We start from the raw sequence: 27,040 nt of genomic DNA, 5'->3' as shown, positions 1-27,040 counted from the left end.
CCTGTTCTTATCACTAGGCTATACTCCTAGCCCCTCCATTCTAGCCTTATAGATCATTTTTATATAAATATAATAATGTGATGTATGACTAAACTGTTGAAATTGTATAATTTATTTAAATCAAGGTTTTCCAACCTCAGCACTATTGGCATATGAATCAAATAAATGAATAAATGTCATGTGCTTGTAGGATGTTTAGTAGCCTCCTAGTTTCCTGTTTACTATATGCTGGTAACACCCACATCATGATAACCAGAAATGTCTCCAGACATTTCCAATACACTCTGAGGAACAAAATTATCAATTGATAACTACTAATTTAAATATATTAGTAATTATTCAAAAAAGGAGATTAAAGTTTCTATTGTGAAATATTAAAATATAATTGGTTTTTAAATCTAAATCATGGGCTCTGAGAAAACAATTTAAGTCTGAACTCTTATTAATCAGCAGTGCTTATGATATTGATGATCACTTAAAGATTATTGAAAATAAATATTTAAAATCAAGCATTAGGGGCTGGGGATGTGGCTCAAGCGGTAGCGCGCTCGCCTGGCATGCGTGCGGCCCGGGTTCGATCCTCAGCACCACATACAAACAAAGATGTTGTGTCCGCCAATAACTAAAAAAATAAAATATTAAAAATTTTAAAAAAATAATAAAAAAATAAAATCAAGCATTATTACAGAGGTAATAAGACCATACTCAATAAAAATTTGAAAGTGTTGTAATGTGATAAATAAATAAATAAATAAAATCAAGCATTAAAAATTTTGGTTCGATTTAAAACTTATAATTTAGACTTTGTAAACACGGTTTAGGAAAGCTTAATTTGCTATTTCTTAGACTAGTAGCCTTTATTTTCTTTTTATTTTAAAATTTTTCTATGTTAAAAAAATTTAATGGAGAACTAATCATAATCATAAAGTCTATCAGAGCCTTGCCTTATCAACATTATGGAGTGGAATTGCTAGTAAGTCTTTCAGTTTTACAAGATTGTTTTTCCAAATGATTGATTAAATGACCAATTTTAAAATAAATTTTCTTTAAATATTTTTTTCACTAGGAATATATTTAACAAATATTCTGAAGACTGAAGAAGGGAATAATGATTTTTTAAAAAAGAAAGGGAAAGATTTAATCAATTTCAGTAAGAGGAGAAAAGTGGCAGAAATTACTGGAGAAATTCAGCAATATCAGAATCAGCCTTATTGTTTACGAATAGAACCAGAAATGAGGGTAAATATTTTTTTTCCTTGTCTTTAAAAGGGAATGTGTTAAGTACTGGGTGATCTCTACGAAATACCATAATCATATATCATGCTGTTTATTTTGCTTTGTAAATAAAATGAGTTAATAATTGGTGGTTAACAATGTTAAATATTATACCTACACTATCTGCAGTTATTAATATGAAGTGCTTTCTCTTGAAAATATCACTTCTTTGTTGAGTTGGTTCAAGCAACACTTCCAAAAAAGTGAATGGCAAAGTTGAACAAAAGAAGTTTTTCTGATGTCCATGCAGTAAAAATCCACTACTAATTTCATCATTGATGGATAACCATCTTAAATATTTTATGTAAGCCAGTATAACATTAAATAACTTATCTTCTCAGAAGATCACTATGCTTAAGTAGGAGAAGAGTTTGGAAGAGTGGTATATATGCATAGCACAAAAGGACTCAAATATTCTATCAATTGATGTTCTATTTTGAACAATGGTGTATAATACTGATACTGTGATATCATAAGTGTGCATCTTCTGGCTTTCCTACAGGTATACTTTAATTCACTAGGAACATACATTCTTGCTAATATTTTGGTAGTGGAAATCTCATGATGAACCCTCTTAGAAACATTATGCTTAGTGTATTCTATGGCTTTGTCTCATTTTAAGTTGAGCATTAAAGGAATGCATTATTTTAGTTTTAACTCTGACAATATGTCTATCTAGTGGCCTGTTGCCATTTCTGTCTTTATTGAAATTTTTGTCCCAAGAAAGTTAGGATTGTACTTTTTTCCTAACAGGGGAAAAAAATGTGGGATGCCATCTAAATTAGAGTGGATTATGATACCATGTTTATATTAAATGAACTTAATATATCATATGTATTTGAAATTGAGAACATATTGTAATTTAACTTGTCACGTTAAAAATTATGCTACACTCTTGAGTCGGAATTTTGAGGTGCCAGCAGTGCCGCCCATCTTTGGCAGATCGCAGTGCCTTAAAGGAGATAGCGGGACGCTTGTGTGTGATCGACTTCATCACCTCCATGGTAGCTACGATTTTTCATAATTGAAAATAGCAAAGTAAACCAAGATGTCAGTGGATCCAATGACCTATGAGGCCCAGTTCTTTGGCTTCACACCAGAGACTTGAATGCTTAGGATCTATATTGCATTTCAAGATTACCTATTTGAAGTGATGCAGGCTGTTGAACAGGTTATTATGAAGAAGCTGGAGGGAATCCCAGACTGTGATATTAGCCCAGTCCAGATTCGTAAATGCACAGAGAAGTTTCTTTGCTTCATGAAAGGACGTTTTGATAAACTTTTTGGCAAAATGGAGCAGCTGTTTTTGCAGTTGATTTTGCGTATTCCCCCAAATATCTTGCTTCCTGAAGACAAATGTCAGGAGACGCATCCTTATAGTGAAGAAGAATTCCAGCTTCTCCAAAAAGAAATTGAAGAATTACAGGAAAAGTATAAGACTGAATTATGTACTAAGCAGGCCCTTCTTGCAGAATTAGAAGAGCAAAAAATTGTTCAAGCCAAACTCAAACAGACTTTGACTTTGTTTGATGAGCTTGAAAATGTTGGCAGAGATCATGGGACTAGTGATTTTAGGGAGAGTTTGGTGTCCCTGGTCCAGAAATGTAGGAAACTCCAGAACATTAGAGACAATGTGGAAAAGGAAAGCAAAAGACTGAAAATATCTTAATTTCTCAGTAGCAAAAACAAAGAACCTGTAAAAAAGTAGTTTTCCTTTGTTCACTCTTTCTTATGTTCCCCATCTTTTTTGGTCCACTCTTCTCAAGTAGCTGTACTGCCTTGAACTAGTCTTTGAAGCATCTGTTCATTAGAGTTTTCTAATAAGTGGAGAGAGATTCTTGATTCAATAATGGCTCATTTGGGGGCATGATTGAAGAAGTAAAACTACAGCTGAAAATATATATAATTGTACCTTGTTTATAAGTCTTTGTGATCCTGGTCCTTTTGGCTTATTCTTTGGATAATACCAGGTGAGAAAAGGGTTAAATGGGTGGCTTCTTTATTAACCAGCCATTATACTATGAAATAGCCAGCATAAGGTTCTGCTCTTGCCCAGTAACTTTGCTTTACATGAAGATGTTATAACTGGTTGAAGAAACAAGAAGAAAAAAAAAAGACCCATCTTTGATCTTTGGTAAACAAGAAAGTTGTTTTTATTTCTATAATAAATCTCTCCTTTTAAAAAATATTTTTAGTTATAAATGGACAATACCTTTATTTTATTTGTTATGTTTTATGTGGTGCTGAAGATTGAACCCAGTGCCTCACACGTGCTAGGCGAGCTCTCTATCAATGAACCACAACCCCAGCCCAAATAGATCTTTTTATAAATGAGGCCCTAGTGATGTTAAGCAATTTAATACCTTGGGGTCCTGCAGAAGATAACATTGGACAAAAAAGAAGGAGATACCACTGGAATAGAAAAGGAAGCATGGGGTGGGGGGTCATGGCTCAGCGGTAGGGCACTCACCTAGCATGTGCGAGGCCCTGGATTTGATCCTCAGCACACATAAAAACAAGTAAATAAAAAAAAAGAAAAGGAAGCATGGGGCATACACAATAATGAAGTTTGTATTTATTGACTCAGGTTTTATACCTTTTTTATAGTAAAATTAGTTTTAGACTCTGCCTTATAACTAATATTTAATTAACTTATTTATTCATACTGAGGGTAATAAGCATCAAATGTTTAGTACCCTCAGATTATCTAAGGGAAGGGGAGAAATATTAATGATTGATTTTTTTTTTTTTTTTTTTTTGCATGCAATGCTGAGAATCGAACCCAGTGCCTCACACATGCTTGGCAAGCACTCTACCACTGAGCCACAACCCTAGACCTAGTGACTGATCTTAATGTGTTATTTGCTTTTCATGTCTTCCTAAAGAACAGGGTTTTGAGTTTTTCCTGTAAAGAAGGAGTTACTTGGAGTATTAATATTTGCAACTAAATATTCATAGACTTAGGAAACTTGTGCTTATTATCAAAAGGTCTTTTGGGCTGGGGATGTGGCTCAAGCGGTAGCGCGCTTGCCTGGCATGCGTGCGGCCTGGGTTTGATCCTCAGCACCACATACAAACAAAGATGTTGTGTCCGCCGAAAACTAAGAAATAAATATTAAAAAAATATTTTTAATTTAATTCTTGTTTCTAATCCTGTGCATTAAATATATATGTTCTAAAAAAAAAATTATGCTACACTCTTAAACAGAATCTACAAATTGGGCATATTGAATGAAAATAGCCACTATCAAATCTACCCTCCTGAATTATGAGATAGTTACTATTCTTTGTTCCCAGTTCAAATACTCTACAGTCCTTAGAAAGAATGACCTAAAGCATACCATTAATTAAAATGCAGACATATAACTGTTTTAAAGTAAATAGTAATTTTTGTTGCCTGTTTCATTGGGCCCACCCTCTCTATGTGGATCTTCAGAAGGCTAATAAGAAAATGTGTTCTTAAAGTCAGATTAGAGTTCACAATGTATTTTTTCCACAGAAATAATTTTACATTGTCATTGGGTATACTTGAAATAATACTTTAAGCATTTGTATCTCAGTAGCATATATGCCAATAGGTTTTTTTGTTCTGATCTAGGTTTCTTACCATCATTTAAAGCATTTTGGAGAAGGGGAATGCCTCTTTATGATTGAATCAAAGTACATTTAAAATGTATACAAACTAAGTTATTCATTTTACAAACCAACGTTAACCAAACTAAATAGTATTTTTAAGTTAGAGCAAATGATGAGAAAATTAAAAATACAGCTTTCTAAAAGTTTTTAAATTACCGTTGGCTAGTGTAATTTAAGTTAGCTAACTTGAATATAAAAAGTAATTGTTTCTGTTAGAGGAGTGATATACTTTTCAAGTTCATTTTGCCTCTTACAAAAGCCAAACCCAATAAATATCTTTTACTTGCTTCTTAAACACTCAAAAATGAAATAAAGCTAAATCCAGAAATTTGCTTCTAAGGATTTTTCAAAGATAACCATAAGAATTATGTAGAAAAATATATGCACCAGGAGTTAATAATTATTATTATAGCAGAGAATTAAAAGGCTTTTATCTGGATAACTGCCTATATAGGATTAGTGAAATGAATTCTGGAACACGTCTGATAAAATTCCATAGAGTTAAAATTTGTACTTTATAAGATAAGTAAACCACATGGGAACAACTTGACTATAAACTTTTAAAAAGATTAAAAATAAATATGATGTTACCCCAATTTTGCAAAAAAGAAAAAGTTTCTATTTATTTATTTATGTATATATAATCACACATAATAAAACACCAGAAAATATAGTAAAATATAAACAGGGCGGTTTCTAATTAGTGAGATTCCTTTTTTTTTTTTTTTTTTGAGGGGAGCACTTTGCTGAAGTATTAAATTTCCTACTTCGGAACTTAAATTTTTACTTGCAAAATATTTGGTGAATATTTTTGATAAAGATAAAATATTTTTGATAAAAATACTTTTGTACTAGAATTTGACACAGATAAGTTATAAAGTTTATTATAATTTCTCTTGATTACTTTTGAATACGTCTTTCCAATTATCAAAGTTCTGTTGTGGTTTTTTAACTATAATTTTGGTTCTAAACACTTTTGTTAGCTTACTCGTGATCATTATGTTATAATTAGTAGGACTACTAAAGGATAAGTGTTAACTACTGAGCCATTAAAATCTGTTCATCCTATAATAATAATGTTTGACTAGAATACGACTTCCAGAGAAATTATGTAATCTTATTGAAAAGTAGAGCGACTGGAATAAACAGTCTTTGTAACCTTTCCAGACATTGTGATCTCTTAATTTTTTAGTTTTAAAAATGATAAAATAAATAATTTTCACTAAAATTTTGAGTAAGATCTTATTGTAATAAGATCTAAAGTATATACTTAGAAGTATTTCTTTAATTCCAGAGGTTCTTTGAAAACCTTAACCCCATGGGAAGCTCATCTGAAAAAGAGTTTACAGATTATTTGTTCAACAAGTCACTAGAAATCGAACCCCGAAACTGCAAACAGCCTCCTCGATTTGTAAGTCCATGACAATGTTGGAAAATATTATTTTTAATATTTAACAACCTATTTCCTTAAAATTGTAATCAAATAGCTATTTTTAGATTTTTATAGTACTATTTCTAAAATTATGTATACTGTAAAGGAAGATATCAGCTTTTTTGATAAAATCTGATGTATTCTTTGTCCTAGTACCACTTATCTGTCCATTTTTGATCCCTTCTAGTATAAGAGAAACAGGTGTGAGAATATGAGAGCCTAGCAGTAGCTGAATGGAACAAAGGAAGTGAAAAGAACTGGGAAAAGACTAAGCAGTAGTATATAGTTTTTTTTTTGCTTGACCATTGGCTCTTGCCATTAGGGCTCCATGGTCTGTGGTTGCCAGTGAAACCCATCTCTCACACTAGGAATTGCTTCTACACTTTCTAGTTATTCCACAGGTTTGCAGTGGCAACAGAAATAATGGAAGACTAATTCTAAGTAGCTGAAAGTGAAGCAAGATTTGGAAAAAAGTAAAAAACATTTATAAACGGACTCCCTTTGGCAAAGCAGTAAACTAGGTAGTTGCATGGTATCTCATTCTCACATCAGTATGTGATAGAGATTATCCTTACTTTATAAATAAAAAAATTGAGGCTCAAAGAGATTAAATAACTTTTTCAAGACTGAACAGCTAGTTTTTGGCACAGTTGAGATTTTAACTCAAACTTTTTTGAGCGGGTGCTAGGGATCTATCTCAGGGCCCCATGCATGGAAGGCAAGGGCTCTACCACTAAGCTATATCCCCAGTCTTTTTTTTTTTTTTTAATTTTAGAGACAGGATGTCTCTTACATTGCCCAGTGTTTTAGTCACTTTTTCATCACTATGACCAACAAGAGCAACATCAAGAGGAAAAAGTTTATTTTGGCTCATGGTTTCAGAGGTTCAGTCCATGGTCAGTGGACCCCTAACTTTGGGCCTGAGGTGAGATAGAACATCAGGCAGAAGCAGAAAGGCGAGAAAGAGGTAAAGCAGCTCAAGATGTGGAAACCAGGCAGCAGAAGCACTCTTTCTCACCAGGGTCAAAATATAAACCCAAAGGTATAGCTCCCAGTGATATACTTCCTTCAGCTACACCCTACCTGCCCATAGTTACGACTCAGTTAATTCATTGAAGTGAATTAATCCACTGATTGTTATAGGTCTCATAATCTGATCATTTCACCCCTCAACATTCCCTCATTGTCTCACACATCAACTTTGGGGGGATACCACATATCCAAACCACAATATCCAAGCTGGCCTCAAACTTGACAATCCTCCTGCCTCATCCTCCTGAGTAGCTGGGATTATAGGCATTTACCACAGCATTTGCCTCCAACTCAAATTTATGAATCTGAGTTTTTTGTTTTTTCATCAAGTTACCACTGCCAGAGTTTTAAAATTGGGACGGAGTTTAGGATAGGGAACAATGATAGCCCTCTTCACCAAAGGGTTTTGAAAGCACTGTTGTAGAGATTGAACATTTAGTATAAGAAAAGGGGAAAAGGGGACTTTTTAAAAAGTGAAGCACATAACATAATATAAACATAAATTATGTTCCCAGTAAATATTTATTAAATTGATATGAGTTATTTGAAAGAAAAGTTTAGATGCAAATGTTTTAGGAGCTAAAGGTAGTTTTGACACAATTTTTTAGGCATTTTATTTCTACAGTTATTAAAAGAGATTTACTTATATTCAAGTTCATTTTTAAATTAATCCAGTTAAATCCAGAAGTTATTACTAGAATACCACAAACTGCCCCTGCAGATTGGTATTTTGTTGCACTCTTTTAATTTGTTCCTTGAGAATTAATTAACTGGTTCCTTGAGAACTAATTAACTAATAATGTAACTCATGAAAATAAATGATACTAATTATGTTTACTTTTCCTAGGCTAGGAAATCAACCTACTCCTTAAAATCTCCTGGAATAAGGCCTAATTCAGGCCGGCATGGCTCTACCTCAGGCACTTTACGAGGTCATCCAACACCATTAGAAAGAGAACCTTATAAGATAAGCTTTAGTCGGGTTGCTGAAACTGAGCTCGAATCAACAGTGTCAGCACCAACCTCTCCAAATACACCATCTACTCCACCAGTGTCTGCTTCTTCAGAACATAGTGTGTTTTCAGATATGGATCTCAATAGTTCCTGTGGTAAGTATTTGATACAAACCATTTGGTAAAAAAGGAATTTATGTTTCAGATAATTCTCATCATTTTAATTAATAAACTATAGAATCCTTTGTAATCAAATCAGTATGAAAAGTGGCATCTAAATGTGAAAATGGTGATTATCACATTTATGCATTTGTTAATGCATGTTGTTTTCTGATTTATTCATTCAACAAAGATTTATTTAGTACTTTTGGGACCTCACCACCACTTGAAAGGGAGAAACGGGCAGTGAATAAGAAAATAAGTACATAAGTTCAGTGAGGAAAATTGAAAGGGACTGTGATAGAAGGGGAACCAATTACACTAAGAAAGAGAAAAACATTCTAGGTACAAAGAATACTTAGTTTCATCTTTCTAAAAAAAACCGACACATTAAAAGATGGTGATAAAATTGTGTGCTATGTATATTACATGTTACTTTATGCTGACATGTAAAAAATAAAACCATACATGTTACTATCTTTTCAAATTAATTTTTCTCATTCCAATAGGTAGCAATAGCATCTTTGCTACAGTGCTCTTGCCACATTCAAGTAAGTATGATTCTAATGAAATTACTATAATAATAATAATCTGGTTGACCAAATTTGTATTTGAACATTTTGGGGCTTAGCAACATGGAAAGAATAAGAAAATTTTTTTCCCTCCCTCCTTCCCCTCTCCCCTTCACCCCATCCCTCTTTTCTTCTTTATTTCTGTGGTGCTGGAGATTGAGCCCCAGGCCCTATACATTCTAGACAAACCCTCTACTGATGAGCTATATTCCCAGCTTGAAAGAAATTTTTATAAATAAATTGAATTATTTGCTTATTGTTATGTAATATTTAAATTTTCCTATAGTTTTTTAAAATTATTTTATGACCTGTCTGTGTTCAAGGGACTGTGTGACCTTGAACAAATTATTTTTTTATCTCCAAATTTATTAGGGACCAAATGAAATAACTATTTAGAACACCTAATTTGTTTCTTAGCACAGAATGAACAATTATTTCATATCAGTTGCCTATCTTCTTCCCCACCCCTTCCAATTCATTTTCCTGTAGGAATAATGCACAGTCAGCACTTTATATATGTGGTTTCCATATCCATGGATTCAGTCAGCCACATATTGAAAATGTAGTTATACCTACAGTGCTTGCATCTGTACTGAACACATATAGACTTTTTTTATATTGTCATTGTTTCCTAAACAATACAGTGTAACTATTTATATAGTATTTCTACTATAGTAGGTATTATAAATAATCTAGAACTGGGCATGAAGGCACACACCTGTAATCCCAGCTACCTAGGAGGCCGAGGCAGGAGGATTGCAAATTCAGGGTCACCCTGGACAATTAGAAACCCCAACTCAAAATTTAAAAAAAAAAAAAAATACAAACCCTGGAGTTGTAGCTCACTGCTAAAGCACTTGCCTAGCATATGTGACGCCCTGGGTTCAATCCCTAGTACCCCACCTCAAAAAAATACTAATAATGTAGAGAGGATTTAAAGTTGCAGGATATATGTAGGTTAAATGCAAATATATCATAGTAAATTGCATTATATAACATTATTATGCATTGTAAGAGACTTAAGCATCTGTGGAATTTGTATCTGTGAAATATGCTATAATCAGTCCCAGATACCAAGGGATGACTATACTAAATGTTTATTAAGTTCCCAGGCTAGCCTTTGATAATTTATTTCTTGATATCTTATTTAGTTAAAGTAGTATTTTAAGGAAAGCAGTATTCTATCATTCTAAATTATTTCATCATTATCAAAATGTTATTAACTTTCTGTGGATATTTGTTTAAGACAAAAATAACCCAAAAAGGAACACAGCAGCTTTGGGAATAATTCTCTCAATCTGGAGAACCTCTGCTTCTAACATAGTAAAATGTATATGATATAGACAGTAGCAGGAATTCCAGTCTTTTCAGTGGCTCTGAGTCAGAGGCTGAGACAGAAACCAATGCAAACTGGTTAAACACTTAAAATGAAATTAACAGAAGCTCCCTACCCCATGTCTCTTCACCCCTTTTCTTGTTCCTCATTGAAACTTCATTTCTAAAATGATTTTTTATATTGCTTCCTCTTTTAAATCATTAATTTTACATACTGTTTACTGATGAGGATTTCATGTTCTGCCTTACCTATACTTATCACATTGAGGGCAATGTGATATTATTCACTATTAGATCAAGTGGTATTTATTGTATTTCCTTTTTAATACACTTCTATTTCCTGGAGTTAAGAATTTCCACATTAAAGCATGGATTTGTTTAAGACATTGCTTGGTCTTCCCATGCCCTTTTATAGCACATTTTCATAAGATCAAGCCTATTAGAAAACCTATCAGAGTTTTCATTTCTCTTCCCCTTTCCACCCCTTCTCCTCTTCCACTTGGAAACCTCCTTCCTGGCATTCTCCAATTTGAACTGGTTGCTGTCTCAGCCTCTGACCCAACCATCAACTTAGAAGTTTCTTTATCATCCAGAAATTCCCTTCACCTTCCTCCTGTATTGAATTTTTGTTTCTTAGATTCCTTTCTTTATTTGTTCCCTCATTTTGGTAGGGGCACATACTTGCATAGTAACCTGTTAAAGTATACTATAGTATATAAATGTTTAAGTTCTTAAGTTTCTGGAAGTGTATTATACATTTAATTGTTAATAGTGTGCCTGAGTATAGAATTTAAATTATCTTTACTGTCTTCTAGCTTTTATAATTGCTATTAAGTCTAATATCATATTAATCCATTCACATATTGAATGTAATTTTTTCCTTTTTTTGGTAGTACTGGAGGTTGAACTCAGGGATACTCTGCCACTGAACTACATACCCAGCCTTTTTATTTTTTATTTTAAGATAGGGTTTTTTAAATTTTGAGATAGCTGCCTTGGCTAGCCTCAAAATTGTGATTCTCCTGCCTCAGACTCTGTAGTATCTGCGATTATAGGCATGTGCCACTGTGCCCAGTTCAGTACATATTTCTGAATGCTTGATATGTACAAGAGATATGGCAGTGAACAAAATAGACAAAAATTCTTCTTTCAGTGTCCACGGTTTCTGTTTCCTTTTTTTTTTTTTTAAATAGCCAAGGTATAACTACAGTTGTAAAAGGATTTAAATGAAGTAAAAGTTTATTTCTCATAAAAGCCAGAACAAGTAGACATTTCTGCTCCACAGGATTTTCAGGCTAGCAGGGTGATTCAGAATTCTCAAGATGTGGCTTCCATCTCTATCTTGAACAACTGCTCCAATAGATACCATTTTTCAGCTAGCAGAAAGGTGGAGAGCAAGAACATTTGTTATGAAAGCATGCATACATCACTTCTGCTCTCATTCCAGAACTTAGTCACATGGGCTTACCTAGCTGCAAGGTTGGCTAAGAAATACTGTTTGTAACCACACAGCCTTTCTTAGCCTCTGGTATTAGCTGGCAATTCTTGTATACCTTTGCTTTCTGATATTTCATTGTACACAGATTTTTGTTTCATGCACAAAGTTATTTGCCTTCAGGCTCTCAAAATGTATATGAAACATAAATGAAGCCAGGCATGGTGGTGCATGCCTGTAATCTCAGCAGCTTGGGAGGTAAGGCAGGAGATTGCAAATTCAAGGCCAGCCTCAGCAACTTAATAAGAAGCTGTTTCAAAATTTAAAAAAATGTAAAGGGCTGAGGATGTGGCTCAGTGGTTAAGCACCCTTGGGTTCAATCTTTAGTACCAACAAAGAAAAGGAAAATAAAATAAATGAATTTTGTGTTTACCTTCAGGCTATGTGTATAAAGTGTATATGAAACATAAATGAATTTTTTTATTTAATCTTGGGCCTCAACCCCCAAATATCATATTGTATATGTAAATATTCCAAGTCTAAAATCCTTATTACTTCCGGTCCCAACCGTTTTGGATAAGCAGTATTCAACCTGCACTTAGTTTGTACAGCTTCTCAGCTAAGCACAAGGGATTTGGTGGCAAACAAGAAAGACTTTCTGCCTGTTTATACAAAATACCTCCAAATTTTGGGGGGAAAAAAATCATGTGCACGTAGATCATATTGCTCATCTTCCTCTCTTGATTTTTTACTTCATTTATAGCTCCTTGGTCTCTTATGTTAGTTCTTCTTCAGCTTTCCAAACTATTAACATTGGAAAGACTTGATCCCGAAACCTCTGTGTTTCTTTGTTTCTCACTTCTTACCTCATTCAGTAACATATCATTTATGGGATAATTTCCAGGTTCATATCTCCAACTAGATTTAGACTCATATATTCAGTGACCTGTTCCACATTTTCATTTGGATATCTGATAGGAATCTAAACTTAACCTTTCCAAAACTGAGTCTCCAAAGCTGTTTTTCCTACTGCCTTCTCATCTCAATTCAGTTACTTAGGCCAAAAATATGAGAGGTAGCTTTTCTCTCTTTCCTCATATCTCAAATGTGACCCCATCAACAAATCTTGATTACCCTCAACATATATCAAGAATCTAACCATCTCTTACCATTTCTACTGCTACTACCCTGATAGCCACTACAATCTCTTAACCTTTTTCAATATGATAGCATCCTAATTTTCCATTTTTCTTGCTTTAGTATATTTTTTCCTTTTTTAAAAATTAAAGCATTATAATTCTACCTAGTATTGGGTTCATTTTGACAAGATCATACATACAAGGAATTTGATTTCCTCTCCTCCCAATTTTCCCCGACCCTTACTGATCTTCCTTTCACTCCTTTATTTATCTATATTTAACTGGTATTTTCTACATATACATTAAGGAGAAATTCCCTTTGGCACATTTACATATGTATATAAAATGATTTTGTTAAATTCATTCCATGTTTCTTTAACTTTCCTTTCCTTTTTTCTTCTCGTTTTCCTACTTCTACTCCAATGTGATAGTCCCTGTATCTTTATGATACCTATTTTCCTCCCCCAAAGCCTTCTTTCCCTTATTTTGTTCTAGCTTCCACATATAATAGAAAATATTTGATCCTTGATTTTCTGAGTCAGGCTTATTTCACTTAGCATGCTTTTCTCCATTTCCATCTGTTTACCTGCAAAAGCCATTATTTCATTCTTCTTTATGGCTGAGTAAAACTCCATTGTGTATATATATTTGCCACATTTTCTTGATCCACTTATCTATTGACAGGCATCTGGGTTGGCTTCATAATTTGGCTATTGTGAACTGTGCTGCTGTAAACATTGTCGTGGCTGTATCACTATAGTATGCTGATTTTAGTTATTTTGAACAAATACTGAGGAGTGGGATATAGCTGGGTCATATGGTTTTTCCATTTCTAGTGTTTTGAGATTCCAAAGTGGTTGTACTAATTTGCAGTCCCACTAACAATGTATGAGTGTACCTTTTTCTCCATATCCTCACCAGCATATATTATCTATATTCTTGATAATTGCCATTCTGATTAAGTGAGATGAAAGCTTAGTGTAGTTTTGATTTGCATTTCCTTGATTGCTAGAGATGTTGAACATTTTTCATATATTTGTTGGCCATTTGTGTTTCTTCTTTTGAGGTATGTCTGTTTTGGGCCCTATAACTGTGAGGTTGTTTTGGCATTGAGCTTTTTGAGATCTTTATATATTCTTAATATTAATTAATCCCCTGTCAGTGGAGCAGCTGACAAATATTTTTTTCCCATTCTGTAGACTCTTTCTTCACACTCTTAATCATTTCCTTTGCTGTGTAGAAAGAAACTTTTAATTTGATGACATCCCAGTTATTGATTCTTGGTTTTATTTCTTGAGCTTTAGGGGTCTTGCTAAGGAATTGATTCCTCCACCTATACAATGGGGTGTTGACCCTATTCTCTTCGAGCAGTTTTAAGATTTCTGGTATAATTTCTAAGTCTTTGATTCATTTTGATTTGACTTTTGTGCAGAATGAAAGATGGGGATCTACTTTCATTCTTCTACATAGAGATATCCAGTTTTCCCAGCACTATTTGTTTAAAGACTGTCTTTTCTCTAACATATATTTTTGGCATATTTTTCAAGTATTGGATGGCTGTAGAAATGTGAGTTTGTCTCTGTCTATTCCATTGATCTTCAGGCTATTTTTGCTGCTATAGCTCTGTAATATAATTTGAGATCCTCCTGTATCACTTTTCTTATTCAGAATTGCTTTGGCTCTTCTGGATCTCTTAATCTTTCAAATGAATTTAAGGACTGTTTTTTCTAGTTCTGTGAAGAATGTCATTGTTATTTTGATGGGAATTGAGTTTTTTAATCTGTATATTGCTTTTGGTAATATGGCCATTTTGACAATATTAATTCTTCCTATCCAAGAACATGGGAGGTATTTTTATGTTCTGAGATTATCTTCAATTTCTTTCTTCATTTTTCAATGTAGAAATCTTTCACCTTGTTTAGATTAATTTCCAGTTGTTTGTTTGTTTGTTTAATTTTGAGGATATTGTGAAAGGGATGATTTTCCTGATTTCTTTCTCAGCTGAATTGCTATTGGAGTACAGAAAAGCTATTGATATATGAGTGAATCCTGCTACTTTGCTAAATTCATTCATTAGCTCTAGGAATTTTCTGGAAGAATTTTTTTGGTCTTCTAAATATAAGATCATGTCATCAACAAACAGTGATAAGTTTGACTTCTTATTTTCCTGTTTGTATTCCTTTAATTTCCTTCTCTTGCCTGATTGCTCTGGCTAGAGTTTCGAGAACTATATTGAATAGAAGTGGTGAGGGTGGACATCCTTGTCTTGTTTCTGATTTTAGAGGAAAAGCTTTTGTTTATTTTCCATTCAGTATGATGTTGGCTTTGGGTTTGTTGTATATAGCCTCTATAATGCTAGATAAGTTTCTACAGCATTTTAACATGAATGGTTGCTGTATTTTATCAAAGGTCTTTTCAGTATCTATTGAGATGATCATATATATGGTTTTTGTTCTTTATTCTATTTAAGTGGTGAATTACATTTATTGAATTGTGTATGATGAACCAACCTTGCATCCCTAGGATGAAACCCACTTGGTCATGGTGTATTTTCTTCGTTATATGTGTTTTAATGTGATTTGCTAATATTTTATTAAGGATTTTTGCATCTATATTTATCAGGAGATTGGTCTGTAGTTTTCTTTCCTAGATAATTGATAGTTGCCATTTGGTATCTGGTTTGGATGTTAGGGTTATACCTGCTCCAGTATACATATATTTTTTAAAAATAGTTTTTTAGTTGTACTTGGACACAATGCCTTTATTTTATTTATTTTTATGTGGTACTGAGGATCGAACCCAGGGCCTCACATGTGCTAGACGAGCGCTCTACCACTGAACTACAACCCCAGCACCTCCAGTATGTTTTTAATACAACAGCCAGACTGATCCTTTTAGGAAATAAGTAAGACCTTGACTCTCCTGTATATAAAACTTTCCATCTCACTCAGAATAAAAGCTAAAGTTCCTTCATAGGGCCCACAAGGCCTTACAGGGCTTGGCTTCCTTTGATCTATGAGATCTAATAATCTGCTGTTTTCTTCCCTTACTCTTCACTGCTTTAGTTATTCTGCCTCTAGAACACAAAGGCACATTACTACATTAGGACTTCTGCTTTTGCTCTTCCTTCTGTTTCTAATGCTCTTTAACCATTTGGCATCATGGCCTGCTCCCTTGACTCCTTCAAGTTTTTGCTTAGTGTTTCCTTAGTGAATTCTTCCCCAATCACCTGTTTAAAATTGCTTCCCATCCACCTATTCCTGAACCCCTTTCCTACAAATTATTTCTTCTTATGGTGTATAGCTATTCTACTTTTACATATTTATTCTTTCTCCCCAACCAGAATATAAACTCCATAAGCAAGTCACTATTATATTGCTAGCGAGTAGAACAGTATTTGGCAATATAGTAAATGGCCCAATGTTAATGAAAACAATCTGGTAACAAAATGCTCTTCATTGAAAATAAAATTGTGTTCACACAACAAGGGTTATTGAGTGTCTACTATAAAAAAAGTATAAACATAGTGGTTATGTGGTGGCTATAGAGTCAGACCCAAATTCAGAAACTATCAAATATGTCCCACCATCATTTAGATATCTTCTGTTTCCATGAGTCTATGTGTTTATAAAGAAGAAAAGACTCATGTAAGACTGCCTTAAACAGTAAGAACCCATTCTGACAGACATAATTGGAACTGTATAGGAAAGCTGCTTTAGGACTAGTTGATTCAGTGGCTCAATGATGTTATTAAAGACTGGAGTTCCTTTTGACTCTCATTGTTTTGTCCAGATTAACATCTTTATCTACAGCTGTTTTTCCTTAAGGTCATAAAAATGCTGGCAGGAATGATAAAAGTTATATGTTTCTTTGTTCAGCAGATAGAGAAATGTTGAAAAACAAAATGGCAAAGTACTTTTCCAAAATAACAAGTTGTAAGTGGGCACAAGTTTTTAAGTTGTTAAGTGGGCACAATATCTTTATTTTGTTTTATTTTTATATGGTGCCAGGGATCGAACCCAGTGCCTCACGCATGCTAGTCAAGCACTTTACCACTGAGCCACAATCCCAGTCCAAGGGATATCCTTTTTAATAGCCTCCAGAAAAATCTCCTTTGGTATTTCAGTGACCAGTTGAGTTCTAAGGGATGAGTTTAATAGAGTAATTCCATTTCTTTAGCCGGAATTTTCAGACTTGGACTAATCAGGCCTTATTCCTGTTGCTAAGGGGTAAGGTCAGCTTTCCCTGAAGCACACATGGCTACATGTATGAGAAGGTGGATAAAAATCTGATCGTGGTAAGAAAATGAGAAAGTGAATCCTGTGCCCACTTCTTATCAATACTCCCAAAAGTATACTTTTTGTAGCAACTGTTGGGTCCCTGAACCAGCAGGACCCCTGAAAGTAACTGCAGAGTCCACATAATCAGGGCAGCAATTTTTGACATGGAATAATAAATTTAATATCTGTATTTGAGGAAAAAGTTCCAATTCTGAGTCAATCCCTTTTCCTGACTCCTTGTTCTTCATCATGAAAAATGTAGCAGTTGTGGAGGGGCAGGGGGGAATCTAAATGCAGTGACAGAGACTATGGATGGCTGCTAAAAATGTAACATTCTTGAGAAATACTAGTGAGATATGTCAAGTTCTGCAAGAGGATTGGAAGTAAAAAATGTACAGTGAAATTACTATATACATCAGTATAGAAAAGTTTTCCTTTTTAAAAGAAACACAAATCCATAGCTTTATAGGAAAGACAGTAGAATGAATTAGACATAATTTTCCTATGTTCATATATGAATACATGACCAGTGTAACTCCACATTGTGTACAACCACAAGAATGAGAAGTTATACTCCATTATGTATAATTTGTCAAAATACATTCTTTCATGTATAACTAAAAAGAACAAATAAAATTTTTTTTAAAACATAACTTTATAAGTCAGTGGAAAGTGACTTAAAATTATCAGATGTGTTTATATCACATCTTATACACTATTTTTTAATGCCCCTAATGCTTTGGCATTGCTATTCTCTATTTATTCCTTATTTATAGCTCTGATAGCTTTAATTTTCTAAACAGTCATTCGCTGCATACATCTATTGTACCTGGTTGAAGTGTAGTAGAATCTGTGAGTAGTGATGAGTAGTAGCTATGACTTGTTGACATTTCCATTAAATTGTTTATACATACATAACAACTGTGGATTTGTGTTGTATTGGGCTGAAAGTTAACTGGCTTTCAGCCACCACTTTTGAATTTTTATTTAGATTCATTGTGTATGTAGCAAACTCTTGTCTTTTATTTTTTTACTGGTACTAGGGATTTAACCCAAGGGTGCTTTAACCACTGAACTACATCCCTAGCCTTATTTTATTTTATTTTGAGACAGGGTCTTGCTAAGTTGCCCAGGCTGACTGAACTCATGATCCCCCAGCTTCAGTGTCTCAAGAGGCTGTGGGATTCCAGGTGTGCCACTACCATGCCCAGCAACTCTTGTCTTTTAAAATATAAGAATGGAAAATATTTCTTGTAATCTGCTCTTTTGCAAAGAATATTTAATTTTTAAACAGTATGCAGGCAGTGAATAGTATGAACCGGATCATTTTTGTATTGATTGATTAGTAAAACTTCTATAAACTTATATTTTTTAAAATAATGACAGTACTTAGTATTATTTGCAATTTGAGTCATTTAAATCTAATATTAGTTGAAATATTTTTCTAAATTTTATGCCCTATCAGTGAAGGCCTGCAAAAATGTATAAAATAAAACAAACAATATATAAAATTCCCTTTTTATTACATAAAATTGAAATGCATACCTAGTAAATCTTGAGTGGTTATTTAACAAATTACTAGGTAGGTAGTGTCTTTCAATAGGTATTTAATATTTTCTGAAGAAGTAGGAATTATGAGTTATATCTTTCTAAAATTATTTGTGTGCCATTGTTTTTATCCTTACAGTTTTAACTCATGAAAGCAATGATCCAAAAGTAAATTTTAGGAAATTTAGGCTATTATTTGTTCTGTTATTCTAACAGTCTCAGGAATTTTTTTTACAAAGACTAATATGAATTTAATTTTATTTCTTAAATTTTGAATTTTGTTATATATCATTTAAATGATAATATAAGCATTCACACTGTAGTAGCATTTTTAAAATAGCAACCTTCTTTGCTATTTTATTAAAAATCTAGGCTTTTCACCCTTTTGTCTTTTTGAGGAGGGTGGTACCAGGGATTGAACCCAGGGTAAGTTAACCACTGAGCAACATCCCTAGTCTTTTTAGTATTTTTTATTTTGAGACAGGGTCTCACAAAGTCCTTAGAGTCTTGCTAAGTTGCTGAGGTTGGTCTTGAATTTGCATTCCTCCCGCCTCAGCCTCCTGAGTTATTGGAATTATAGGCATGTGCCACTGGGCCCAGCACCCATCTGACTCTTAAACTTAGTATCTTTACAAAGTGCACTGGAAGGTCTGTTACTGGCAGAAGGGTTGGGAAACAATAAGACCATGTGATAAAGTCATTTGATAATGAACACTGTGAATATTTCAAGTTTGTTTTATAAAATCTAAAAGAAAACTTTTGTCAAACTACAAAATCTATATATACTTCTAGATTGTAAGAGTTGATAGTTTTATTTATGACTTTGTAGATTGTTATTTGGATATGAAACAAAACAGAAAAATATATTGAGAAGGGATATGTTTGACTTCTTTAATGTATCACATTTCTTAAAACATTTTTAATGTGTGCTTAATATTTAATAAACCAAAAATGATACAATTACAGTGTCATGCATATTGTCAATGACAAAAGTAAAATTATTTTGTGGTAGCAGGAAACAAAAACTATACTTCGATGTCCCATAAGCAGTCACTTAGCATGTTTAAAACTAAATTCATCAACTTATTAACCAACTTATTCCTGCAAACTCAATCTAAGTATAATGACAAATAAGACATGATGAATGTCTCTATGATAACTGTGAATGTGGAGAAAGATTAAATGGGGAGTTGGTCCTCCTCTGAGAAGTGTCTGTTCAGGTCCTTGGCCCATTTGTTGATTGGGTTGTTTGTTCTCTTATTGTCTAATTTTTTGAGCTCTTTGTATACTCTGGATATTAGGGCTCTATCTGAAGTGTGAGGAGTAAAGATTTGTTCCCAGGATGTAGGCTCTCTATTTACCTCTCTTATTGTATCTTTTGCTGAGAAAAAACTTTTTAGTTTGAGTAAGTCCCATTTGTTGATTCTAGTTATTAACTTTTGTGCTATGGGTGTCCTATTGAGGAATTTGGAGCCCGACCCCACCGTATGTAGATCGTAGCCAACTTTCTCTTCTATCAGACGGCGCGTCTCTGATTTGATATCAAGCTCCTTGATCCATTTTGAATTAACTTTTGTGCATGGCGAGAGAAAGGGATTCAGTTTCATTTTGTTGCATATGGATTTCCAGTTTTCCCAGCACCATTTGTTGAAGATGCTATCCTTCCTCCATTGCATGCTTTTAGCCCCTTTATCAAATATAAGATAGTTGTAGTTTTGTGGATTGGTTTCTGTGTCCTCTATTCTGTACCATTGGTCCACCCGCCTGTTTTGGTACCAGTACCATGCTGTTTTTGTTACTATTGCTCTGTAATATAGTTTGAAGTCTGGTATCGCTATACCGCCTGATTCACACTTCCTGCTTAGCATTGTTTTTGCTATTCTGGGTCTTTTATTTTTCCATATGAATTTCATGATTGCTTTCTCTATTTCTACAAGAAATGCCGTTGGGATTTTGATTGGCATTGCATTAAACCTATAGAGAACTTTTGGTAATATCGCCATTTTGATGATGTTAGTTCTGCCTATCCATGAACAGGGTATATTTTTCCATCAATCAACAAGTACATGAAAAAATGCTCACCATCTCTAGCAGTCAGAGAAATGCAAATCAAAACCACCCTAAGATACCATCTCACTCCAGTTAGATTGGCAGCCATTATGAAGTCAAACAACAACAAGTGCTGGCGAGGATGTGGGGAAAAGGGTACACTTGTACATTGCTGGTGGGACTGCAAATTGGTGCAGCCAATTTGGAAAGCAGTATGGAGATTTCTTGGAAAGCTGGGAATGGAGCCACCATTTGACCCAGCTATTCCCCTTCTCGGTCTATTCCCTAAAGACCTAAAAAGAGCATGCTACAGGGACACTGCTACATCGATGTTCATAGCAGCACAATTCACAATAGCTAGACTGTGGAACCAACCTAGATGCCCTTCAATGGATGAATGGATAAAAAAAATGTGGCATTTATACACAATGGAGTATTACTCTGCATTAAAAAATGACAAAATCATAGAATTTACAGGGAAATGGATGGCATTAGAGCAGATTATGCTAAGTGAAGCTAGCCAATCCCTAAAAAACAAATGTCTAATGTCTTCTTTGATATAAGGAGAGTAGCTAAGAACAGAGTAGGGTCGAAGAGCATGAGAAGAAGATTAACATTAAACAGGGATGAGAGGTGGGAGGGAAAGGGAGAGAGAAGGGAAAATGCATGGAAATGGAAGGAGACCCTCAGAGGTATACAAAAGTACATACAAGAGGAAGTGAGGGGAAGGGGAAAAATAATACAAGGGGGACAAACGAATGTCAGTAAAGGGGGCAGAGAGAGAAGAGGGGAGGGGAGGGGAGGGGAGGGGAGGGGGGATAGTAGAGGATAGGAAAGACAGCAGAATACAACAGACACTAGTATGGCAATATGTAAATCAATGGATGTGTAACTGACGTGATTCTGCAATCTGTATATGGGGTAAAAATGGGAGCTCATAACCCACTTGAATCAAATTGTGAAATATGATATATCAAGAACTATGTAATGTTTTGAACAGCCAACAATAAAAAATTAAAAAAAAAAAAAAAAAAAAAAAAAAAAATAACGATCTAGTCGTAATTGACAATAATCACCAAAAATCAGAATTATGAAGGAGATAGAAAAAAAAAAAAAAAAAAAAAAAAAAAAAAAAAAAAAAATGGGGAGTTGGACCATAATTATAGAGTTCTTTAAAACCATATAAATAAGACAAAAGAAATTGATCAAAATGAAAATAGTTCTTATTCTGTACCTAGTTGACCTGTTCAGGGGTAATTTTCTTCTAATACTTTATTATTTAGTAAATTTTCTTCAGTGTGACTCTATAACATATACCTTATTATTAAGAGACTTGCAAAGAGAGTTATATGATATATAACCCTACTTTATGGTCTCCTATATGGAGATTTTATTACCTGTGTCGTCATGAACCTGATTGTAGCTGCTTCAGAGTAAATGTTTTCTGCTTAGGATGATTTTTCTCTAAAAGTAACTACATATATACATTCATGTTTTTGTTTGGTTTTGTTTTAGATTTTAAAAAGACTTTTGGAGGAGGAGTCTCATTATTAATCATAACTAAATAATGTGCCTTCAGTTAGTTATCATATATACTGTGTACCAGGAACTGTGTTAGGTACTAGGGATACAAAATAAATGTACTGTCCTAAGAGAGCTTACATTTTAGAAGAGAAGATAGATAATATATACAGGTAATACAGTCTGATAAATGCCATGGCAGAAGTGATCACAAGTTGCAATGAAGTTTTGTTGGATAAATTGCACTGTAAATAGTGGTTAAACTAATCTTTGCCTCCCTAGAGTCCATCTTCAGTTCGTGTGGTAGTTTAAATAAACCAAGTGAAGAGCTACTGATTCCTCCTCCACTTCCTCCTCGAAGAAAGTTTGACCAAGATGCTTCAAATTCAAAGGTAATCAACAGGACCTGGGTTTGCCTCAATTTATTCAAAAATTTATGGATTTTCAAAATAGGACTTTATTCTTACGAATTTGTTGTATTTTGGCTTTTCTTTATCATTTTCCACATTTATATTGTTATATTTGAAAAATGCTTTTAGTAGTTGTTTAATTCTTATAAAAAACTTTCCTTTAAAAAGGCGGGGTGCTGATTCACAGACTCAGAAGTACACTTTTTTTCTGGTACTAGTATGTGAAGGATTCTTCCAATTTTCCACCAGCTTTTCAAATTTAAGGGTGAATCACTTGGAAAGCTTGTTAAAACCTGATTGTTGACCCTTACCCCTGGAGTTTTTGATTCAGTAGATCTGGAGTGAGGCTCAAAAATTTGCTTTTATAACCAAAGGCCCAGTGTTCTCTCCAATGTGCAGTTGCTAACTCACAATAAGCAGGGGGGAGGGGAGAATAGAAATTCACTGGCTCAGACAAAGGGGAATGAAGGGAAGGGACGGGGAATGGGAATAGGAAAGACAGTAGAATGAATCAGACATAACTTTCCTATGCTCATAATGAATACATGACTCCACATCATGTACAACCAGAAGAATCGGAAGTTATACTCCATGTATGTATGATATCTCAAAATACAATCTCCTTTCATGTATAACTAAAAAGAACAAATAATTTTTTAAAAAATTTGCTTTTCTAACAAGTTCCCTACTGGTGCTGATGTTTCTGGTCCTTGGATGACCCTTTGAAATCCACTGTTCTAAGTATCATTGGGAAAAGTAGAAGTAAATGCTTAATCAGGAGAAGCTGGACATTAAGTCTCCTTAACATCATGTCCTTTCACATCTACAAAACTATATATTATTTTTGCTTACCTATTATTATAAATAAAATTCATGAATTTCTTAAATTTATGAAATAGTAACACAAAGCAAGATAAATTGAAGCTTTATGTTCTAAGACTTCAATTAAAACATCTCATATGTAGAAGTATTAAACAGAGCCCTGGATTAAACTAGAAGTAATGTACTTATAAATCTGATAATTAAACCAGATTAATTTACTTTGAGCTTCTGGATTTAACTTGTGTGTCAAGTTAAAAAATTCTTCTGTGTGAAGAATTTTTCAGACTTTTAAAATTGCCTTGTAAGTTTTTCAGGAGAAAAGAAGTATAGTTATATAACTTTTTGTTTTAAAGGGAACTGTGAAATCTGATGACGACCCTCCTGCTATTCCGCCAAGACAGCCTCCTCCGCCAAAGATAAAACCTAGAGTTCCTGTTCCTACCAGTGCATTTGATGGACTTCTGCATAGTCCACCTCCACCTCCACCAAGAGATCCTCTTCCTGATACCCCTCCACCAGTTCCCCTTCGACCTCCAGAACACTTTATAAACTGTCCGTTTAATCTTCAGCCACCTCCACTGGGACATCTTCACAGAGATCCAGACTGGCTCAGAGACATTAGTACATGTCCAAATTCACCAAGCACTCCTCCTAGCACGCCCTCTCCAAGGGTACCACGTCGATGCTATCACAACAGTCTTGCTCATCCTCAAGCTCCCCCTGTTCCACCAAGGCAGAATTCAAGCCCTTACCTACCAAAACTTCCACCAAAGACTTACAAGCGAGAGTTTTCACATCCCCCATTGTATAGACTGTCTATGGTAGAAAATGCAGAAACTCCTCAATGACCTTAGCCATATGTAGTCATTGACACTGGAATAGTATTTGTAAAGTTTTTTTTTTTTTAATTTATTCAAAAAGGCATAGTATTTTAGTTTTTTGGTTTTTGTTTTTACAAATAATGCTCTTACAGAAATGCTACTGATCAAATAAGCTTTTAAGAATTGGAAAGATAAAATACAAAAGTCCTTTACCAATATCCTCAGGTGATCAGTTGCATTGCCTTGTCTTGGATCCTCAGTGCTGCCAAAAGGCCAGTATAATGAATTTATATTTGCACTGTAGACTCTGCTAAAATATGGTTTAAAGTGACTTTGATTGCACTGAAAGGGGATAGTGCTTTTGTGGAATTTTTCAAATTTGAGTAATAGAGGCCTTTTTTAAGGTAATGAATTTACACAAATATAGAGGTGTATGGTGTTACTGATTTTTAAATCTCTTTGACCATCTTCTGGAAGGTTTTTACTTGTAGTTTTTACATCTAGGAGAATTGTGAATAACACCCACTGTTCTTAAATTCTTTAATGCCATGTCTTAAATGCCAGTATTTGCTGCTGAAGACAAAAACAAAATGTGGAATGAAAATAATAGAATGCACTGTGTATATTATTTTGTCAAAATGTAAACAAAGAATACATAACCCAATTATAGAGGAAAAAAAGGGCATGTATCTCATTCAGATGTGCCTTTTGTTTTTGCAGAGTATGGCGTCTTTAGCTAATAAGTTGCCTATTGTTTTGGAAAACAAAGTTAATATGCCATGTATGTACAGTTTTGTTTATATTGTATATTTAAAGATAATGTTAATAACCTATATAAATTTAAATGACTTGAGGTCTATAATACAATCTGCTACTTTACTAATTCATAGGTTCAGAGGAAAAGTTCTTATGGCATAGGAACCAACTGCCTTGCCTTCAAAACCTAGTGACTTTCTCTATAAATCTTGTGTTAACTGAAATTTTTTTAAAGTATTTTTTTAGATTGGTAATATTTAAACCAGCAAATACTTAATGCTTTATTAAACTTTTTAATCAGAGAAGCGAGTAAAACTTTTATTTGCCATTTGGATACCTTCGCTCAAAGTGATGAAAAGTATGTTATGTGATAGGCTGTAGCAGTGGTTGTAAAGTAGCCAAAAGCCACGTTCTTTATTTACTGGTCTGTGGCCTTTTACTGTGCTTTGTATCAGAGTTCTTAACAAGATTAATAAATCACCTCAGTCTTAATTTTTAAAAGACTTTTTAAAAAATGTGTTTTCATTGTAAAGAACAAGGGGATATTAGAGTACTGTAGATATATGTATACACACATTGAGTTATTTCATGTAACTTAAAACTACATAATCCCAAATAATTTAAATGATGTAAATTTTAGAGGGGTAAAAAAATTTTTTTTAACTGGTAAATGCAAGCTGCAAGTTTCCAGCAATCCTTTTTATGCATTCATACGGAAAAACTAGGAGCACACTTGGAAACTTCCTGAGAAAGATAATAGACACCTTTGGTAGGCTCTGGGAAGCTGCCTGGATTTAAGGTAACTACAGTATGAGTCAATCTCTAACCACGTAAAAATGCTCCAGTGTTTGCTTTGTTTTTTCACAGAGCGGATTATATTAGTTTTATCTGGGAAAGTGACTTAAACTAGCTGTTCCTTAAGCCAGGCGCGTTTTTTGTTTTTTGGTTTTTTTTACTTTTTTTAAATTTTTTTATTTTTATTTTTTTTTTATTGGTTGTTCAAAACATAACAAAGCTCTTGACATATCATATTTCATACATTAGATTCAAGTGGGTTATGAACTCCCATTTTTACAGAGAAGGAAGGGATGAGGGCGGTTAGTGCTGGGTTACGCCCAAGGTGCTGCAGCCTTCTGGGCTTTGTTGACTTGCGCACGCGCGAGGTGCCAAGTCAGCCACTAGGAGGCCCGGGCCCCTCTCAAGGCTTGGCCTGTGAGCGGCGCACAGATGAGTCGTCACTAAGCGAGCTGCACCCTTTACCCGGCAGAGATGGCGGCTGCTGTGGAGTCGGTGGTGGAGGATCCGCTGCGGAGCTTTGTGAGAGTTCTAGAGAAGCGGGACGGGACAGCCCTACGACTGCAGCAGTATGACTCCGGTGGTGTGGGTTGCGTTGTTTGGGATGCTGCCATTGTGCTCTCTAAATACTTGGAAACGCCGGGGTTTTCCGGAGACGGGGCCCATGTGTTGAGCCGGCGATCGGTGCTGGAACTGGGCTCAGGCACCGGGGCGGTGGGGCTCATGGCTGCTACCCTCGGGTAAGAATTGAAGGGAGGGGGCACCGCTTTGCTTTGAAACTCATATTGCCAGCTACCCACCCTGTGCCTACCCCTCAATCAACGTTATTTTATAGGGCAGATGTTATGGTCACCGATCTTGAGGAATTGCAAGACTTGCTGAAGATGAATATTAATATGAACAAACATCTTGTCACTGGTTCTGTTCAAGCCAAGGTACTGAAATGGTTTGTATGGCCTTTCAGCTTGTTTTAAGATAACAATTCATAGTTTGTTTTAAATTGCATCTCATTAAAGCCGTGATAATACAAAATGAACTTATTGGCTCTTGCTTATAAAGCAAGAGTATTT

General features: G+C 34.4%; 3 protein-coding genes across 8 annotated transcripts in view; all 3 read left to right on the top strand.

Moving 5' to 3' along the window:
- Positions 1 to 25,678, top strand: part of Sos2 (SOS Ras/Rho guanine nucleotide exchange factor 2) — a 98,039-nt gene extending 72,361 nt beyond the window's left edge. Inside the window, exons 18-23 of one of the 2 annotated variants that reach the window (XM_027929561.2) lie at positions 1,067 to 1,239; positions 6,206 to 6,322; positions 8,223 to 8,484; positions 8,997 to 9,038; positions 22,649 to 22,758; positions 23,952 to 25,678. In XM_027929561.2, coding sequence (XP_027785362.1) covers positions 1,067 to 1,239; positions 6,206 to 6,322; positions 8,223 to 8,484; positions 8,997 to 9,038; positions 22,649 to 22,758; positions 23,952 to 24,446 — 1,199 coding nt within the window. In that variant the 3' untranslated portion in view covers positions 24,447 to 25,678. The remainder of the gene's footprint in view (positions 1 to 1,066; positions 1,240 to 6,205; positions 6,323 to 8,222; positions 8,485 to 8,996; positions 9,039 to 22,648; positions 22,759 to 23,951) is intronic. The other variant, XM_071607878.1, reaches the window with a different exon arrangement.
- On the top strand, positions 1,707 to 4,413 carry LOC139704693 (protein MIS12 homolog). Its single transcript, XM_071607877.1, is given in 1 exon segment — positions 1,707 to 4,413. A coding segment is annotated over 1 exon segment (621 nt). The 5' UTR covers positions 1,707 to 2,323; the 3' UTR covers positions 2,945 to 4,413.
- Positions 25,679 to 26,277: 599 nt separating the features above from the next.
- The window catches only part of Vcpkmt (valosin containing protein lysine methyltransferase), a 36,326-nt gene continuing 35,563 nt past the window's right edge, over positions 26,278 to 27,040 (top strand). For all 5 annotated transcript variants that reach the window (XM_071607879.1, XM_027929737.3, XM_027929739.3 and 2 more), the window contains exons 1-2: positions 26,278 to 26,710; positions 26,806 to 26,916. In XM_071607879.1, coding sequence (XP_071463980.1) covers positions 26,445 to 26,710; positions 26,806 to 26,916 — 377 coding nt within the window. In that variant the 5' untranslated portion in view covers positions 26,278 to 26,444. The remainder of the gene's footprint in view (positions 26,711 to 26,805; positions 26,917 to 27,040) is intronic.

Source organism: Marmota flaviventris, chromosome 2 (genome assembly GCF_047511675.1).
Source record: "Marmota flaviventris isolate mMarFla1 chromosome 2, mMarFla1.hap1, whole genome shotgun sequence".
NCBI classification, from domain to species: Eukaryota; Metazoa; Chordata; class Mammalia; order Rodentia; family Sciuridae; genus Marmota; species Marmota flaviventris.
The sequence above is the reverse complement of the archived record's forward strand: the minus strand, read 5'-3'. Positions and strand labels throughout refer to the sequence as shown.